This window comes from Bos taurus, chromosome 13, assembly GCF_002263795.3.
Source record: "Bos taurus isolate L1 Dominette 01449 registration number 42190680 breed Hereford chromosome 13, ARS-UCD2.0, whole genome shotgun sequence".
NCBI classification, from domain to species: Eukaryota; Metazoa; Chordata; class Mammalia; order Artiodactyla; family Bovidae; genus Bos; species Bos taurus.
In genome coordinates this window covers 3,874,546-3,895,472 of record NC_037340.1, presented here as the reverse complement: position 1 = coordinate 3,895,472, position 20,927 = coordinate 3,874,546, and the positions used below count along the sequence as shown (strand labels likewise).

The 20,927-nt window shown below is 41.4% G+C and overlaps 1 protein-coding gene across 4 annotated transcripts in view; it reads right to left on the bottom strand.

The window, feature by feature from the left end:
* The window catches only part of SLX4IP (SLX4 interacting protein), a 220,682-nt gene that overhangs the window by 32,538 nt on the left and 167,217 nt on the right, over nt 1-20,927 (bottom strand). For 3 of the 4 annotated variants that reach the window (XM_059892366.1, XM_059892367.1, NM_001255973.2), the window contains one exon: nt 3,102-3,179. The exons of the other annotated variant lie outside the window; for it this stretch is intronic. In XM_059892366.1, coding sequence (XP_059748349.1) covers nt 3,102-3,179 — 78 coding nt within the window. The remainder of the gene's footprint in view (nt 1-3,101; nt 3,180-20,927) is intronic. 4 annotated transcript variants of the gene reach the window in all.

The following is a 20,927-nucleotide window of genomic DNA, read 5'->3' as shown; positions in this document are numbered from 1 at the left end:
GAAAGATATAAACATCTGAATGCAGAGTTCCAAAGAATAGCAAGAAGAGATAAGAAAGCCTTCTTCAGCGATCAATGCAAAGAAATAGAGGAAAACAACAGAATGGGAAAGACTAGGGATCTCTTCAAGAAAATCAGAGATACCAAAGGAATATTTCATGCAAAGATGAGCTCGATAAAGGACAGAAATGGTATGGACCTAAGAGAAGCAGAAGATATTAAGAAGAGATGGCAAGAATACACAGAAGAACTGTACAAAAAAGATCTTCATGACCCAGATAATCACGATGGTGTGATCACTGACCTAGAGCCAGACATCCTGGAATGTAAAGTCAAGTGGGCCTTAGAAAGCATCACTACGAACAAAGCTAGTGGAGGTGATGGAATTCCAGTTGAGCTATTCCAAATCCTGAAAGATGATGCTGTGAAAGTCCTGCACTCAATATGCCAGCAAATTTGGAAAACTCAGCAGTGGCCACAGGACTGGCAAAGGTCAGTTTGCATTCCAATCCCAAAGAAAGGCAATGCCAAAGAATGCTCAAACTACCGCACAATTGCACTCATCTCACATGCTAGTAAAGTAATGATCAAAATTCTCCAAGCCAGGCTTTAGCAATATGTGAACCGGGAACTTCCTGATGTTCAAGCTGGTTTTAGAAAAGGCAGAGGAACCAGAGATCAAATTGCCAACATCCACTGGATCATGGAAAAAGCAAGAGAGTTCCAGAAAAACATCTATTTCTGCTTTATTGACTATGCCAAAGCCTTTGACTATGTGGATCACAATAAACTGTGAAAATTCTGAAAGAGATGGGAATACCAGACCACTTGATCTGCCTCTTGAGAAATTTGTATGCAGGTCAGGAAGCAACAGTTAGAACTGGACATGGACCAACAGACTGGTTCCAAATAGGAAAAGGAGTTCGTCAAGGCTGTATATTGTCACCCTGCTTATTTAACTTATATGCAGAGTACATCATGAGAAACGCTGGACTGGAAGAAACACAAGCTGGAATCAAGATTGCCGGGAGAAATATCAATAACCTCAGATATGCAGATGACATACGGCAGAAAGCGAAGAGGAACTCAAAAGCCTCTTGATGAAAGTGAAAGTGGAGAGTGAAAAAGTTGGCTTAAAGCTCAACATTCAGAAAACGAAGATCATGGCATCCAGTCCCATCACTTCATGGGAAATAGATTAGGGAACAGTGGAAACAGTGGCAGACTTTATTTTTCTGGGCTTCAAAATCACTACAGATGGTGATTGCAGCCATGAAATTAAAAGATGCTTACTCCTTGGAAGGAAAGTTATGACCAACCTAGATAGCATATTCAAAAGCAGAGACATTACTTTGCCAACAAAGGTTCGTCTAGTCAAGGCTATGGTTTTTCCTGTGGTCATGTATGGATGTGAGAGTTGGACTGTGAAGAAGGCTGAGCGCCGAAGAATTGATGCTTTTGAACTGTGGTGTTGGAGAAGACTCTTGAGAGTCCCTTGGACTGCAAGGAGATCCAACCAGTCCATTCTGAAGGAGATCAGCCCTGGGATTTCTTTGGAAGGAATGATGATAAAGCTGAAACTCCAGTACTTTGGCCACCTCATGCGAAGAGTTGACTGATTGGAAAAGACTGATGCTGGGAGGGACTGGGGGCAGGAGGAGAAGGGGACGACAGAGGATGAGATGGCTGGATGGCATCACTGACTCGATGGACGTGAGTCTGAGTGAACTCCAGGAGTTGGTGATGGACAGGGAGGCCTGGCGTGCTACGATTCATGGGGTTGCAAAGAGTCGGATACGACTGAGCGACTGATCTGATCTGATCTGATCTGATCAAATGATTCCTCTGAAAAATAAGAATGCTAGAACAGCAGATTTTAAGCAATTTGGTGCCAGGTATTTATCAACAGAAAGCCCTTCACTCTGCTTAGGTTGTAACTGAGATTTTCATGAACATTTAAATAAAAATTTAGGCAATGGCAGTCCCTACCATGAAGGGTGGCTAGGCTGTATTTTAACAGATACAAAGTTAACTGATTTATTTGACTAAGAGGATTGAACAGAGTGGAAGGCCCCACCGTGAGAGTAATACAGTCAAGTGACACTTAAAGTTAAGAAAGTGCAGATAATTGCAATGATCCCAAGACCAAACCTTTACACAGTTCATTTTTTGTTGTTGCTTTGTTTAGAATACTGTATTTTACTTGGAAGTACTGCTGCTGTTGCTAAGTCGCTTTAGTCGTGTCCAACTTTGTGCGACCCCATAGACGGCAGCCCACCAGGCTCCCCCGTCCCTGAGATTCTTCAGGCAAGAACACTGGAGTGGGTTGCCATTTCCTTCTCCAATGCATGAAGGTGAAAAGTGAAAGTGAAGTCACTCAGTCGTGTCCGACTCTTCGAGACCCCATGGACTGAAGCCTACGAGGCTTCTCCGTCCATGGGATTTTCTAGGCAAGAGTACTGGAGTGGGGTGCCAGAAGTACTACTGCTTTTACTTTTTCCTAAGTTTTTATTGGAGTATAGTTGCCGCATAGTTCATTTTTAATGTCCCTGTTTCATATCTTATTTACTAAAATCAGCAAAGGAAGCTGAGTTAAATTTTCTTTCCAAAGCTCAGATGGACTTGGAGAGCAGTTGTTAGCATCTGACTCTGTTGTTGTTGGCTGGACACATTTGACCTCATCTCCTCAGTGGACATCTTGACTCGGGGAGTCGTGGGGGCAGGGGGCCCCATCACACACCTACGGAGAGGCCCTGGCAGCTCAGGGCCGGGAATGCACTTTTTCACACACACGCTCGCTCTGTACTCCAAGGCCTCAGTGTTCACAGACAGCGGTCTAACTGCCTGAAGTGACTCTGGATGCTCAAGTGCCGAGAGGCAGCAGGAAAGGAAGGCGGAGCATGGCCCCGCTCACTGGACTGAGGCAGGCAGTGAACAGAGCAAGATGGAAAAAAATAATCTCAAGCGCTTGCAAACACTCTTAATTAGTACTTCAGTTTCATGAAGGCTATGTGGCCACTAGGAATCGTCATTCCTTAATTTTCATTCCTTCTCTAAGGACACACTCACTGTGCAGAATGACCCAAGAAATCGGCTTCCTACCTGTCCTTGGTGAGCCCCTCAGGCAGCGGAGACGTATTCCTCTTTTTAGGAAGTAGGCTGTGATGTTAAAGCCGTAACCTGAAAAGTGAGTATCATACATCACTCATGTGTGGGATCGAATTTTAAAAATGATACAAATGAACTTACTTATGAACAGAAACAGATTCACAGATTTTGAAAACAAACCTATGGTTACCAAAGGGGAAATGTGAAGGGGGATCCATTAGAAGCTTGGGATTAACATACACACTACTATATATAAAAAGATAAGCAACAAGGACCTACTGTATAGCACAGAGAACTACGTTCAATATCCTCTAATAAACCATAATGGAAAAGAATATGAAAAAGAATGTATATATATACGTATAATTGAATGCCTCTGCTGTACACCTGAAACCAACACAACAGTGTAAATCAACTACACTGCAATAAAGTAAAATGAAAACGCCTGTAAAGTGAAAGAGGCCAGCATCAGACTAAACGCTTGTCTGAGAAGGAACCCCACAGGCCCGGCCCAGCGCCTGCCGCCCAGTGAGCACTCAGTGATTGCCTAGGGAGTCAGAGTAGGAGGATCTGTAGAGGCCTCTTCCAGAGGAAGAGGTGCACATGCCTGAGTAACTCCTAGGAGGCCTGGCCACGGCACCTGGAACGGCCTCCAATCACTGAAACGGCTCAGTTACTCTATCTGGAAAATGGCCTAACTGAGGAGGTCGGACCAAACAGGCCTAGCAATCAGGCCCTCAGGTAAGATGCTTAATTCAGGCTGAGCGGTTGTACCATTGGCCACTTTCTGATGCTCACGCTTATCAGCTCACATAACGAAGAGTTTAAAGTATTTGAAGAGGAGTGTGTTTTGCCTATAAGTTATTCTAATTCAAATAAAGTCTTTATATAGGATGTGATGAAACGAAATATGACATAAGTCCCCCTCCCTCCCCCCAAAAAAGAGGCAGAAAAAACTCTCCAACCACCAGAATGGCCAAACTGGAAAAGGCCATGAACACCAACTGTTGGCAAGAATGTGGGCTAACAGGAATTCTCATGCACTGACAGCTGCTTTCAGAATCTAAAGCTGAACTCAAGCATAAACACAGGGTGCATGAATAGCACTTTTCACAGAAGTCCCAAACCGGAACTGATGCAAATATCCATCAAAAGTAGAATTTTTCATTGAAAACAAAGTGGGGTGTGGGGGAGGTAACAGTCACACAGTGCAAATCCTACTCTGCCCCTAAAAGTAAATGAACTTCAGCTAGAGGCCATATCAGGACTAAATCTCACAAGCATAAAGTTAAGCTAAAGAAACCTGGTCTGAAGGAGTGCACTCCACCATCTGTAACGATGGAGACATCACCATTCCTCTTACCATCATCAAATTCTGCAGCAACAAAACTTCCGTAGTCACGGCAAGTACCAACATAGTTCCCTCCTCTCTCCATCCCTCCCTTCTTTCCTCCCTTCCAGCTCTGCTCCAAGTATAAAGCACTCTGTCAACGAGCCTCCAGAAATGATCAAGTAAAAATGTCTAGTAAACACAGTTGGGTACCCGGTGGAAGAATCAGAAGTGAAAGGCCCACCGAAGAAGGGTGAGGGTTCCCAGGTCCTCAAACAACTTCAGCAAATCGCTTATCCTCAGAGTCAGGGTTTTAGTCATAAAACTGGAAGGTCCAGGACTTAAAAGAGGTGGTCTCCAGGTCCACTGGACTCTCCAAAGACCAATACGATCCTTGTTTTGAAATAATTTATATATAAAAAATACAATTAAAGAAGTTTCCAGTTCTACACTCAAGTATCCTTCTGTTATCCTCAGAAAGATATCCAGCAGAAAGATCCAGAACATCAGTGACCACAGACCTGATGTTCTGTCTACACAATTGCTTTAGCCGTGGGGATTTCGCAACAACAGTGACATCTATGACAGGATAATCTCCAGGTTTACAGAGATGAAATATGTTTTTTCCTAACACACTTGAAGTGGATTGCATTTTGGTCATGTGGCTTTCTTCTGCTTAAAATGTCAAATGAAATATGCACACCACTGGCATTATTCTGAGTGCTTTAAAACAAATACTTCGGACCTTAGGTCACCGCGAGAGTGGAAGTGACATCCACATCTGTTTATTTGTCTTGCAGCTGGGGGAGGGGGATGGTAGTCAGGGACATAGAAACACACAAAGAGAAGTGATTTTCAAAGTAATGGTTTATTATGTGAATTTTGCAAAGGATTGAACAACAACAAGAATATGTTATCAAAGTCACTCTGCCTTTGCTGCGGATCACACTTTAACGCTTATAGTTCCACGTGATTAGGGGTCAGAGAACATGCTCCAATTCTCCAAACTCTTTTCGCTGTACAAAATCTCCAGGAATAAAGTGTTATTGGTAGGAAGGGGCTAAATCTGAAGTTGACTAGGAAAGTTCCAGTATGAGTTCAGGAAGCCTGGTATCTGGAGATACCACTTGAGTGATAACTAAATCCTGCTTGGTCAGCTGTCTCAATACACCGCCTCCCCCTCTAGGAAAATAAAGCAGCATAAGTCAAACTCTGACTGTTTTACTACTGACATTATTAGGAGAGTGGAGTTTACTGAAATCTTTCCTCCTCTGTCCCACTCCCCTCACTGCCCCCAGGACAGGATTATCGTGAAGGGAATCCTTCCTAACCCTGTATCTTCTTATGGTTTTAGTGGAAAACCCTGCTGAACACACCTATAAGAGAAATGGTAAGTTTACCATGTAAAAGAGATTTGCACTTGCTTAGTCCAAATTATACTGGCTGTGGGAAACCTTACTGTTTAAAGAGAAAGCAGAAGAGAGAGAAAACACAAAAAGTGTTTGTGTCTGTTCTTACAGCAACCTAACTCTGATACGTAAGAAACTCACAGCTGTTGAAATACACTGAATTGACATACTTAGGGAGCTGTATTTCATTTGTCCACAGATAACAGGCAGTGATAAAGACTGCATTATCTTTGCTCTTTAATGACATTGATTTCACTGAGTTGAGCAGGCCTCTGAGACTGTGTACTAATCCGGGGCTCAAGCAAAGCTCCACTATGCTTGAAAGCTAAATGGCAGCTTGGCAAAGAATCCAGGGGACCCTCTGCTTCCCCCTTCTTGGGCACCAGCTACAGGCTTGCAATATTGATGCTCTAAAAGCCCAGAACTGGGGTCAGGGCTGGGAGGAAGAAGCAAAATGGAAATCATAAAGTGATTTCATCTTTACCTTTTCATAAATCATACACCTTTTCATCTGAAAATTACATGGCAATGGTATTCCAAAATCTAGAGGCACTTGTAAATCACAATTAAGGATGCCTATTTTCTTGAGAGCTACTGTGGTCCTCCTTAGCCTGAAAAATCTATCTTTAGCCACAAATAGAGACTAGGATTAGAGAGAGAACTGCTTTATCATGGAAGCATCTTACCACCAGTAGTCTTCAGGTAGGTCTATTTCAAAAAATAATTGGGTTCCCATGGTAGCTCAGACAGTAAAGAATCTGCCTGCAATTCAGGAGACCCAGGTTCAATCCCTGGGCTGGGAAGATACCCTGGAGAAGGGAACGGCAATCCAATTTAGCATTCTTGTCCAAGGACAGAGAAGCCTGGCGGGCCTCAGTCTACGGGGTCACAAAGAGCCAGACACGACTGACAGACTGACAGACACACACTGCACTGCTTGATGTACGAGGCGTCCAGTCCCAGCCAGAGGCCAGCGTCTCCCCAGCAGCCCCCAAAGTCTATCCCTGCGCCTCCCAAGCACCATGCTTTATAAGGAGCTACCATACTGCCCACCACCTCCCAACAGACAACCTCCCAATGCCCCAGTGACGTTCTAGATGCCGACCTGTTGCCACATGCACTTCCTTCTACTCTTCTCCAAAGAACATCAAGAACCCGAGAAAAAAAGGAGATGGGGTCATTTTGTGAGATAAAGAAAGGGTGGTCTCTGCTTTAAGGACAGAGTTCTGCTACTATTTCATTTCGCATTCTGTCTAAAATAAACTGCTCCAACTGGCTTTATTAGAAATTTAGAGACTTTATGAAATAGAAAGGAAAAACAAAAAAACAAAAAAATCAAATGTGAGTTGAACAAGTTCCACCCTGACTTAGGGAGGCAGCAGATTAGTCTTAAGTAGTACTGTGCTCCAATGAGTAATAGTACTTTTGAAGGAAGTGGTCGTTTATTTGGGTCGTTATATTGATATTTCACAATCCCAAGATGCTAAGAGCAAATCTACAACATGGAGTTTTTACTGTAAAGCCATCCAGCTTCGCTTGTTTTCCAGGGATTCCTGGCCAATGTGACCTGAGCTTCCGCAAGACTGCCAAGGGGAAGCTGCGGTCCAGCTTGTGGTGGGAAGCCCTCTCCCACTGTGATTAGGAAAGCAATTCACAGGAGCCTGGGAAACCGCCTTGGGGTCACCTGCTGAGCCCCTGGATGGCTAGCCTGGGGCCTGGGCAGGAAAGTACCACTCACAGTACGCTCCACCCACCACTCAGAATCCCCTCCAGCAAAGCCTTCTCTCAAACCACAGGAAGCCCTCAGCAAGACTTACTGTGGCTCACAGCACTCCTCTCCCTGAGACAACTGCTTCGTTTGTATCATTACTCACAAGCATGAAAAATTTCAAACACCCAGAAAAGTGGAAAAACAGTGCCATGAACACCCAAAGCCCACCATCTAGACTCAATAATGGTTAATATTGTATCATATTTCACATACACACTTGCTATATACCATTTCAGAATAGATATCCTTACAGATAACTCCACAATATGTAATACAGACTCCTAGACAATGACATTCTCCTACATCACAAAATCCCATAATCGTAACTGACATGACATTATTGCTTAAATGGTCCACATTGAAATTCTCAAACTGTCCCCCAAATTACTGATACTCCTGAATTAGAATCCAACCAAAGGTCACACACTGCATCTGGTTTTGTCTCTTTCACCTAGAATAATCTCTCTCTTTCCCTTTTATCCACTCTTTTAGAATGCCAGCCACTTATTAATGTTGATGGCTTCTTTAGCTGTTGCAGGAAATTTTAAGTTTAAACTAAAGCTGTGATCACAATTTGAAGTCTAGAACAGAGATGATTTGAAGATTTAGTCCTAAAGTTGATTTCAAAGAAACAAAACCTTAAATTTATAAATACTTCAACTTTCAGCTAAGGTAAGCTTACTTAAGCAGGTGGGAGAGTGGTCTCATATTGGTCTACTTTTGCTGGAAGAAAGGGCACTTGGTGGCAACCAGATGCCTCCTGGCTGAACTAGCAGCAGCTCCCTCCTGTGAGCCGGTTCAGACTTGTGACTGTTTCCAGGCTGAGGTCGTGAGTCAGGGCTCACTCACCAGATGAAGACTTGAGTAAGATTTAATAAGACCACATGAAGAAAGGGGCTGATACCTATCAAGTACGGACACTGTCTTGGTGCTGGATTACTCCAGAACACAGAACATACTTAAAAGATGGAGACTGCATCTATTTTAAAGCTATTTCATTCAGGAGAGATGATGTCATAAGTCATGACTTTGGGAACTGTGCCTATTTGGAAAGTGATACCTGTCCTTATCAGACGGTCAAGGCTAGAAAAGTCATGAGTTTGATACCATCTGTTAGAACTTAAAGGACAAACCAAGTGTGACACGTGGCCTTGGGAAAAGACTTTATGGAGCCCTCTGAAACATTCTGTGGGTCTCAGTCTGACCTTCATCACTGCTGATGTGGGTGTGGATGCAGAAAGAAATTGTTCTGTGGGAACCAAAAACAAGAGCCCTTCATAAGTTTAAGAATACACACAGGAGCCTAGTCTAAGACCACAACTGGGAAACAATTTGGGTGGGTAAATGGAATATTTGGTCCTGGGTTAAAAATTTCACTTATTACCCAAGACATTTAGAGACTCCAAAACATTTCCCTTGAGATAACATTTCATGTCTTTAAATAAGGACAGTACTGGACTCTGAGTCACAATAAAGCTATGTCTATTTGATGCCAAAACAAATGGGCAAACTGGTTAGACCCATTAAAAAGAAAAAAAGAAGAAAAAAAAAAAAAAAAAACCTGTGAGCAAAATAATTACTTGTGGCCAAATACTGTACCCAAAGATGGAGAAGCTCTATACATTCAGCAAAAACAAGACTGGGAGCTGACTGTGGCTCAGACCATGAACTCCTTATTGCCAAATTCAGACTTAAATTGAAGAAACTAGGGAAAACCACTAGACCATTCAGGTATGACCTAAATCAAATCCCTTATGATTATATAGTGGAAGAGAGAAATAGATTTAAGGGATAGATCTGATAGACAGAGTGCCTGATGAACTATGGATGGAGGTTTGTGACATTGTACAGGAGACAGGGATTAAGACCACCTCCATGGAAAAGAAATGCAAAAAAGCAAAATGGCTGTCTGGGGAGGCCTTACAAATAGCTGTGAAAAGAAAAGAAGCAAAAAGCAAAGGAGAAAAGGAAAGATATAAGCATCTGAATGCAGAGTTCCAAAGAATAGCAAGAAGAGATAAGAAAGCCTTCCTCAGTGATCAATGCAAAGAAATACAGGAAAACAACAGAATGGGAAAGACTAGGGATCTCTTCAAGAAAATTAGAGATACCAAGGGAACATTTCATGCAAAGATGGGCTCGATAAAGGACAGAAATAGTATGGACCTAACAGAAGCAGAAGATATTCAGAAGAGGTGGCAAGAATACACAGAAGAACTGTACAAAAAAGATCTTCACGACCCAGATAATCACAATGGTATGATCACTCACCTAGAGCCAGACATCCTACAATGTGAAGTCAAGCGGGCCTTAGAAAGCATCACTACGAACAAAGCTAGTGGAGGTGATGGAATTCCAGTTGAGCTATTTCAAATCCTGAAAGATGATGCTGTGAAAGTGTTGCACTCAATATGCCAGCAAATTTGGAAAACTCAGCACTGGCCACAGGACTGGCAAAGGTCAGTTTTCATCCCAATCCCAAAGAAAGGCAATGCCAAAGAATGCTCAAACTACTGTACAATTGCACTCCTCTCACACGCTAGTAAAGTGATACACAAAATTCTCCAAGCCAGGCCTCAGCAATATGTGAACCGTGAACTTCTTTGGTTTGAAAAAAGGCAGAGGAACCAGAGATCAAATTGCCAACATCTGCTGGATCATGGAAAAAGCAAGAGAGTTCCAGAAAAACATCTATTTCTGCTTTATTGACTATGCCAAAGCCTTTGACTGTGTGGATCACAATAAACTGTAGAAATTCTGAAAGAGATGGGAATACCAGACCACTTGATCTGCCTCTTGAGAAACCTATATGCAGGTCAGGAAGCAACAGTTAGAACTGGACATGGAACAACAGACTGGTTCCAAATAGGAAAAGGAGTACGTCAAGGCTGTATATTGTCACCCTGCTTATTTAACTTATATGCAGAATACCTCATGAGAAACGCTGGGCTGGAAGAAGCACAAGCTGGAATCAAGATTGCCGGGAGAAATATCAATAACCTCAGATACGCAGATGACACCACCCTTATGGCAGAAAGTGAAGAGGAACTCAAAAGCCTCTTGATGAAAGTGAAAGTGGAGAGTGAAAAAGTTGGCTTAAAGCTCAACATTCAGAAAATGAAGGTCATGGCATCTGGCCCCATCACTTCATGGCAAATAGATGGAGAAACAGTGGAAACAGGGTCAGACTTTATTTTAGGGGGCTCCAAAATCACTGCAGATGGTGAATGCAGCCATGAAATTAAAAGACGCTTACTCTTTGGAAGGAAAGTTACGACCAACCTACACAGCATATTCAAAAGCAGAGACATTACTTTGCCAACAAAAGTCCGTCTAGTCAAGGCTATGGTTTTCCCAGTAGTCATGTATGGATGTGAAAGTTGGACTGTGAAGAAAGGTGAGCGCCGAAGAATTGATGCTTTTGAACTGTGGTGTTGGAGAAGACTCTTGAGAGTCCCTTGGACTGCAAGGAGATCCAACCAGTCCATTCTAAAGGAGATCAGTCCTGGGTGTTCTTTGGAAGGACGGATGTTGAAGCTGAAACTCCAATACTTTGGGCACCACATAGAAGAGTTGACTCATTGGAAAAGACTCTGATGCTGGGAGGGATTGGGGGCAGGAGGAGAAGGGGACGACAGAGGATGAGATGGCTGGATGGCATCACTGACTCGATGGACGTGAGTCTGAGTGAACTCCAGGAGTTGGTGATGGACAGGGAGGCCTGGCGTGCTGCGATTCATGGGGTCGCAAAGAGTCGGACACGACTGAGCAACTGAACTGAACTGAAATTTAGTCAGGAAAAAAACAAAACAATTTTTCTACCTGTAGCCTCAGTATTACAGACTCTGTATGTAATACCACTGGCCACATGCTATTATTATTTACAAGATCCATCAGTTCAGTGCTGTTCAGTTCAGTCGCTCAGTCATGTCTGACTCTTCGCAACCCCATGGACTGCAGCATGCCAGGCTTCCCTGTCCAACACCAGCTCCCCAAGCTTGCTCAAACTTATGTCCATTGAGTTGGTGATGCCATCCAACCATTTCATCCTCTGTCATCCCCTTCTCCTCCTGCCCTCAGTCTTTCCCAGCATCAGGGTTTTTCAAATGAGTTAGTTCTTCCCCTCAGGTGGCCAAAGTTAGAGTTTCAGCTTCAGCTTCAGTCCTTCCAATAAACACCCAGGACTGATTTCCTTTAGGGTGGACTGGTTGGATCTTCCTGCAGTCCAAGGGACTCTAAAGTCTTCTCCAGTACCACAGTTCAAAAGCATTGATTCTTCTGTGTTCAGCTTTCTTTATGGTCCAACTCTCGCATCCATACGTGACTTCTGGAGAAACCATAGCTTTGACTAGATGTACCTTTGTTGTTAAAGTAATGTCTCTGCTTTTTAATATGCTGTCCAGGTTTGTCACAGCTTTTCTTCCAAGGAGCAAGCATCTTTTAATTTCATGGCTGAAGTCACCATCTGCAGTCATTTTGGAGCCCCCCAAAATTAAGTCTCTGTTTCCATTGTTTCCCCATCTATTTCCCATCAAGTGATGGGACCAGATGCCATGATCTTAGTTTTCTGAATGTTGAGTTTGAAGCCAACTTTTTCACTCTCCTCTTTCACTTTCATCAAGAGGCTCTTAGGTTCTTTGCTTTCTGCCATAAGGGTGGTGTCATTTGCGTATCTGAGGTTATTCATATTTCTCCCGGCAATCTTGATTCCAGCTTGTGTTTCCTCCAGCCCAGCATTTCTCATGATGTACTCTGCATACAAGTTAAATAAGCAGGGTGACAATAAACAGCTTTGACATCCTCCTTTTCCTATTTGGAACCCGTGTGTTGTTCCATGTTCAGTTCTATCTGTTGCTTCCTGACCTGCATACAGATTTCTCAAGAGGCAGGTCAGGTGGTCTGGTATTCCCATCTCTTTAAGAATTTTCCACAGACTGAGACATTATCACTTCAGATTTTTTTCCCACACTGCTTTCCTACTTTTTTGTTTATAAGAGTATATATACCCTTAACATTAAATATGAAAACTGTGCTTAGATGATATTCAAGCACAGATGAAATGATATTCAAAACAATGGTGCCCCACAGTAATGATGGGAGTGATGTGATACTGGATACTTATAAAACTTAAAGTTACTCACAAAGTCCTTCACTCACATTTATATAACTATGTACAAAAGAACCAGACTTTTAGCAAATCTTCTAAATTAAGTAGCTAGTTGTTTGAACTCTAGGCTCTTGAAACAGGTCCTCTGCAAAATCTGTCAAACTTCCTATGCCCAACATGAAGAAATACCAGATGAACGATGAGCTTTGTGGGCTCTGTGCCTTGCAATGGGCGTACTGCAGCTTCGACAACCATATGCATTGAGTTCTTGAACCATGGCACTATTCCAACAGGATCACAGACTCACAGGACAGGAAAGACCTTTGAGAAATCACCTGGTCCACTTCTTGCTTAGTAGTCAGACCATATTTAAACCACATTTTAAAAACAACCCTGAAAATGAAAAATGCCATGCCTGTGTATGGGCAACTCAGTTCTTCCTTTATCACTGGAGCTGAGGTTGCAGACTAAAATGCTTAGAGGGCAAGGCAGATAACAGGAAGGGCTGGGTTCTGACATGGAGAACTGGAGAAAGCACACAGCTGTTTTAAAGAGGGGCAGTCGCTTCGGAATTCCAGCCATCAGCTGCCACTGAAACTCCGGCACAGGATACTAGATTTTAAGCCTTGCCAGAAAAGCTGGAAATCTAAATTTTCATGTGAGACCTCCAAAATTTCAAATTAGCAATGAATTCAAAGTTTTATAATATATTCTACAGTCCAAAGAAAATGTTCCCAAGGGCCACTTTGGCGTCACACTGTCAGTTTGCAATCTTTAATCTGAGTCACTCACATTCTAGCTGAAGTTCATTTTCCTGTGTCTTGTCTTCAGCAGAGTTGAAGGAAAGCTGGCCACTATCACGTGCTTGGAGACAGGTATTCAGTTTCAATGCAGTCATTTACTCTAAGCTAAATAAACCCCGGTCCTTGACCTCACTACACAGGATATGCTTATCTACATTTAATCATCTTTCTGACACTTCTAAGTCCTGATGGCAAAGCTACACAGTTAACGGTCTGACTCAATGTGGGGGGAAAAGAAAAGATTATACCATTTTAGAAAACAATAATTGCATGAAGGTGTGAGATCTGTATTTTTAGAAAACAGAAAAGCTCACATTTAGGAAAAAAAAGACTTGAAAAGATTTGAGTAACATATCATGTTCTTGGTTGGAAGGCTTAACCAGTGTTAAGATGTGAATTGTCCCCATATTTATCTATTTAACAAACATGTACTGAGTGACTATTATGCGCCAGACAATTTCAATCAAAATTACAATGAAAATGTTATTTCTGTGCGTGAAAGGAGGAGGCAGTTTGGAAGTTGCCAAGAAGAATTTGAAAAGATAATCTCAAAGAAGACTAAAAATAAAATAGATACCAAATAGGCAGAAAATTAAAAATGAAAAAAAATTTCTAATTAAAAGTAATATACACTTAATGTATTAAAAAAAAAAAAAAACTAAACAGAAACAAAAAAGAGGCATAAAGAGATGGTTAAATCAGCAAAAATCCAACCACCCAGAGACAGTCACTTGTCACCTTAACTTCAATATCCTCCAGATCTTTTCTCAGGATATATAATCACACACATATTCTTGTCTCTTTTTACACAAATGGAGACAGGTTAGAAATGCTGCTTTATGATCTGATTTTTTAACAAGTCTCAATGCGATGTACATGGACTTTGTGTATGGTATCCATTAGGAATCCACTTTTATTCTTTCCCCAGTTCTCTATTGAACAGTCAAACAGAAGGTCCCCAATGATCTGAACTGCCAGCTGTGTCATATATAAACTGGTCTCTCTGAGTTATTTTATTCCATTGACCAAGAGTCAGTGCACACTGTGGTAATTACCTGAGCTGCATTTGTAAATCCCAATATCCAGTAGTGCAAGTTCCTCTCCTGATCCTCAACACAGTTTCCACTCTTCATAAAATTACTTAGAGTTATTCTTGGTCCTGCAGACTGTCAAACAGCTTTTAGTATTAGCTTGTCAAACTTCATGGAAAAAACTTTGTTGGGAGCTGTGGTTAGAAAGGCCTTCAATCTATAGATTAAGTTGGGGAAAATAAGATCTTTATGATAATGAGATTTCATATGCATTTAACATGGTAAGTCTCCCAGTTATTTTTAAGGACTTTTAAAATGTCTTTCGATAAAGTTTAAAAATTTTCTACATAAATTTATTGCATACTTTATTAAGTTTACTATTAGGAACTTCCCATTTTTTTTAATTGCTACCGCTATACGTATCAGCTCCTAAAAATTACATTTTCCAACTGTCTGCTATAATAAGATGATTTCTATATGCTGACCTACAGCTGAAAAAGATATTAAATCTTATTAATTCTAATAATTAGTCTGCATATTTCCTCTAGACTTTTCTATGTATACATTTACCCCCTAAAATTTTGTTCTTTATTTCCAATATTTCACCTGTTTTATTTTCCCTGTCTTATTGTTTGGGCTGGAACCTCCAGTAATTGTTGAATATTGTAGTAACCACTTTTGTGGTCCTCACAGTTATAAAAGGAACACTTTTAATGTTTTACTACTGAGAACAATATTTGCTATAGACTTTTGTAGACATGATCCTAATCTTTCCAAGAATTTTTTATCATGAATGATAGCTACTTTTTTTTCAATCTAGTTACCATATGCATTGTTCTCCTATAACATATTAATGTTGTAAATACTAATAGGCTTTCTAATTATGATAAATACTAATAGGCTTTCTAATTATGAACCAACTTGGCATCTGTCATGATTCTTCCACATTGTCAAATTTGGGTTGCTGACATTTAGTTTAGGATTTCTATTTTTATTGTTTGAGTGAGACTGGCTTGTAACTTTCCTCTCTTGTATTGTCCTTATCTGGTTTTAGTGTCAAGTTATACTAAAATGAGTTGGAAATGTTAGCTATTATTCTGTTATACAAAATTGCAATTACCTATTTCTTAAATTTTGAGGGAATTCCTTGGTAAAATGTTCAGATCCGGTACTTCTGAAATAGTGGTCTAAATTCTTTAACAGGGGTTATTACGGTTTTCTATTTATTCTTTTTTTGGCCCCACATTGGGGCATCAGGGGTTTCCCTGGTGGCTCAGACAGTGATGAATCTGCCTTCAATGTGGGAGACCTGGGTTCAATCCCTGGGTTGAGAAGATTCCCCTACCCACTCTAGTATTTTTGCCTGGAGAATTCCAGGGACAGAGAAGCCTGTCTAACACTGACTAACACTTTAAGTCTTTGGTGTTTTGAAATTTACTACAATATATCCAGGATCTTTTGAAAAATTTATCCTGCTGGGATGCTGAGATTTCTTAAACCAGAGAACATATGAACATATCCTTCAATGCTTTAGAAAGTTGTTAGTCTTTTCCACTTCAATTCTTGCCTCCTAGTGTCTTTTTTACTGTTTCCTGGAACTTTGATTTTTTTTTTTAATGATAAATTTGTTTTCTCTTTTCCTAATTTCCAGAATTCTGCTAAAACTTTGACCAATGTGAAATTGCCACCTTCCATTCCAGAAAAGTGTGAAAGTTAAAGTGTGAAAGTGCTAGTCATTCAGTCATGTCCCACTCTTTGTGACCCCATGGACTGCAGCCCACCATGCTTCTCTGTCTATGGAATTTTCCAGGCAAGAATACTACAATGGGTTGCCATTTCCTTCTCCAGGGATCTTTCAGACCCAGGGATCGAATCCAGGTATCCCATATGGCAAGTGGATTCTTCACTACCTAAGCCACCAGGGAAGCCCAATTCAAATTCCTACCAGGAGTATACGATCATGTCCATTTCCCCACATACGCATCAATACTGGACCTTCAAATACAGAACAGGTGCGCATGGCTTCACCACTGCTCACGGCTTTTTAATCTCTATTTCTTTGACTGCAAGTAAGGACAAGCTTTATTTCAGATTCATTTGTATTTCTACACGTCCTCTGTTTATTTCTATTAGGGAACAGAGCTTTTCTGAACTTATGTTTTACACTGATTTATAAGCATAATTTTATAAGAACTACATTGACCTTTAACTGAAAATTTTTTCTTCCCATAGTATCACTTATATTTTAACTGTTTATAGTATTTTTATTTGGCCAAAGTGTTTTCCAATTTTATTTAGTCAAATACATGTCTTGTTTTGAAATTCTGATATAAAGCTTTTTCTCATGCCAAAAGACAACAAAATCACATTTTCTTTGATATTTTTACCTTATGTTTAAGTAAAACATTACAAACTAGTGGCCTATGAAGGTGCACATGGTGTTATCAAAGTTTCTAAATTAGTTACAAGCATTTTAAGGATTCAGAAAGTTTACATGAAAATATGGACTTCCAGCTCTGCTTGAAATGTCAGAATATGTAGCACATGGGCCTGCATTTCCATGATGGCACAGAGCGGCGGAAACTGGTAGAATTTCCCGCAAGCCAAGTAGGGCAAGATGAGGATCGCAGGTCGTCACAGGACTAATGAGAAAGGGACACGTTCAAGGGACGCTTCAGGGACAGAAGCAGAGACAGGTTTGGTGGTCGACAACCAACGAGGGCAGAGGAGGGTCTCGGCTTTGTTGGTGGGGTGAATGGAGGCGGGAACGGGGCGGGGGGTTGGTGGTGGTGGGAATCAGTAAGACCATGACCCAAGCTTCAGACAGTGAGCACAGCTGTCTGGGAAGCACACAGAAATGAGGCGTGGACTTCAGAGGGACGTGAAGACCGGAGAAAATGCTGAGTCAACTCTGGGCAAATGGCAAAAACGTCCACCATGGAGCATGTCAAAAGAGATGTGAAGAGGACAAGGAGACATGGCCGGACAGGAAGAGGGGCAACCAGGGGAGAGAGGTCTTAGAAGTTAAGGGAAAAGAGTTTCAAGATCAAACGCATTAGCAAAGGCAGAAATACAATGAAACACTAGGAGCTGACCAACAAGAGGTGGCTGAGAGCACTTCTGAGTAACTCCACAGCAGAAGGATGAATGAGGGTGATAAAGAGGGCACAGAAGGACAAGCGTCTATTCCAGGCACTCTGCAAGGATGAGGCGCTCCAGGGGAAACTGGAGAAGTGAAGGGAGCGCATCACGCATCCCCGTTTTGCTGCCCAGGCTCTGCCGGCTTTCTCAGCAGGCCCTGCCTCTCAGTCAGTAAGGCCCTTACTGTGGTTCTGGCCTTCACACAGGCAGTCGCTGCTTTCTCCTCCGGGTGGAGGTAGGCTGTTTTCTGTTCTCTATGCGCTACTCAGCCTACGTCTGCAACGAACATTCCTCTCAGGACTGTCAGTCATTTGGGATTCGTATCTCCTTTACGAGGCGCTAGGTTTTTTTGCCATTTTTGATGCACTCATCCAGCCATGGATGAAAACACCAAATATGTCCAACATTTATCATCAATCCCACTGTCTCTTCTAGTTATTAAATAAACCACTGTGAAGTTCAAGCAACCATCTATGGGTCTCGAGTTTTTCCAACTCCCAAGCATGAGCTCCCTTCCCATATCTAAATCACTTGGGGAATCTGAATCTCCAAAGCTAGGGTCTTTGACACATGCATAGGATTCCTGCAACCCTCATATCTGATAATCTATGTAGAGCTGGGGAGGTGCCAGAGAACTAGATTGTTTTTAGAAAGCTCCAGGGGATTCTGATGCACAGTTTAGGTTTGGAAGTCACTGCTCTAAATCTTATTTTGCTGATTTACTGGTCTGTTATAATAAAATTAGTAGCAGGAGGCTTGGTAAAGTAATGGTGGTACTTGACAAAGTTCTTGGAACACAAAAACAAAACGCAAGTTCTGTAAGTGAATATAAGAGAGAAACTACCCTGGCTCCTTAAACACAAACAAATAGGCCTTTAGCAAGAATATTATAGCAACAGTGAAGAGGCATGGAGAAAGCTAATTTCTAAGGTACTCAATGCCCAGACTACCAAGACAATTTATGAGAAGCCAGTGCATATCAGCTCAATTATTATTGCACCTCTGGAAGATTTCAAAGAACATCTCTCATGCCTTCTTTGTTTTCTTTTCTCTTTCTTAACTGCCCACTGATCAAGTTTTTCATATGGAAAAGAAACCAAAAACCTCACCACCTGCTTTTCCTTTTTTTTATCTTCCTTAAGTCCTTAGAGTTTACACAAAATGTACATCATTTTGATATGTAAAACTTAAAGCGATAGGTATACAATGACTTATGATCTTAATTAAGATGCTAAATCAGATCTCATAGAGGCTCTGGTTAAAAAAGGAACCAACTATAGATGCTACAGGCAAAGTTTAGAAGAATACATAATGTGGTCTTTTAAACTTTATTTTGCTTATGTTTACTATAGTTCAGTTCAGTCACTCAGTCGTGTCCGACTCTTTGCGACCCCATGAACCGCAGCACACCAGGCCTCCCTGTCCATCACCAACTCCCGGAGTCCACCCAAACCCACGTCCATCGAGTCGATGATGCCATTCAACCATCTCATCCTCTGTTGTCCCCTTCTCCTTCTGCCCTCAATCTTTCCCAGCATCAGGGTCTTTTCAAATGAGTCAGCTCTTCACATCAGGTGGCCAAAGTACTGGAGTTTCAGCTTCAACATCAGTCCTACCAATGAATACCCAGGACCGATCTCCTTTAGGATGGATTGGTTGGATCTCCTTGAATTCCAAGGGACTCTTAAGAGTCTTCTCCAACACCACAGTTCAAAAGCATCAATTCTTCTGCACTCACCTTTCTTTATAGTCCAACTCTCACAACCATACATGGCTACTGGAAAAACCACAGCCTTCACTAAATGGACCTTTGTTGGCAAAGTAATGTCTCTGCTTTTCAATATGCTGTGTAGGTTGGTCATAACTTTCCTTCTAAGGAGTAAGCGTCTTTTGATTTCATGGTTGCAATCACCATGTGCAGTGATTTTGGAGCCCAGAAAAATAAAGTCTGACACTGTTTCCCCATCTATTTGCCATGAAGTGATGGGACCGGATGCCATGATCTTCGTTTTCTGAATGTTGAGCTTTAAGCCAACTTTTTCACTCTCCACTTTCACTTTCATCAAGAGGCTTTTGAGTTCTTCTTCACTTTCTGCCATAAGGGTGGTGTCATCTGCATATCTGAGGTTATTGATATTTCTCCCAGCAATCTTGACTCCAGCTTGTGCTTCCTCCAGCCCAGAGTTTCTCATGATGTATTCTGCATATACGTTAGATAAGCATGGTGACGATATACAGCCTTGATGTACTATAGTAGAAATATCAAAAGAACCAATGGAAAATACTGACTGATAAAAAGATCATAAAACAGAAACTCCATTATTGCCACATATACATTGTTAACATGAGAGTAAAAGAGATACAACCAAGCATCATGTGCTGCCCAATGAGAGGCTGTGGTAAGTACAGCCCAACTACCACAGAGGGCTCCTGCACGAGGAACAAGCACAGGGGCCCTGACTTCATCAGAGCACTCACTGCCAGGCTACGGGAAACACAGGGCTGGAAGAGCATGTGAACTCCACCATGCAGATGCAGCCAAACCCCAAATGTGGGAAATTCCAGAGGACACTTGACCCAGTTTCTTCAACAAGTAAATAACATGGAAAAAAAGCTGGGAGGAGTGTTCTCATGGTTCAAAGAGATATTTATCTTAGGTAAAGAGAATCAGCGGAATGCAATCAACGCGTAGATCAACTTTGTTTGGACCCTGATTTGAACAAACCAATTATAAAGGAATTGAAGAGATATTCAGAGAACTCTGAAAACAGACTATATATCTGATGACATCAATATATTTCTTTTCCTGGGTGGCACTCTGATCATTAAAAAAAAAAAAAAAAAACACATCGTTTAGAGCTATACATATTGAATCATTTTTGTGTAAAATAATATGATATCCAGCATTTACTTTAAAATAATTGGGGGGAGGGACAGGAAAAAGGACAAATGAAATAACACTGGCCATATGTTAAAAATGTGATGCTGGACAATGGAAGTGGGGGTTCGCTGCAGGATTCTGTTGTTGTATGTATTTGAAATTTCTAGGTTACAAAATGAGAGTGAAGATTCTTTTGAAGAAGCTTATTTTTTTAAAAAAGAAACACCATCACTGGATGAAAATATTCAAGAATCTTAAAAAAGATGCATATTTTTCTTTTAAATATTTTGTGTTAACAACAGCCTTCTTTCAAAGTCTCAGAACATAAATCTTGATTAAAGCTTGCT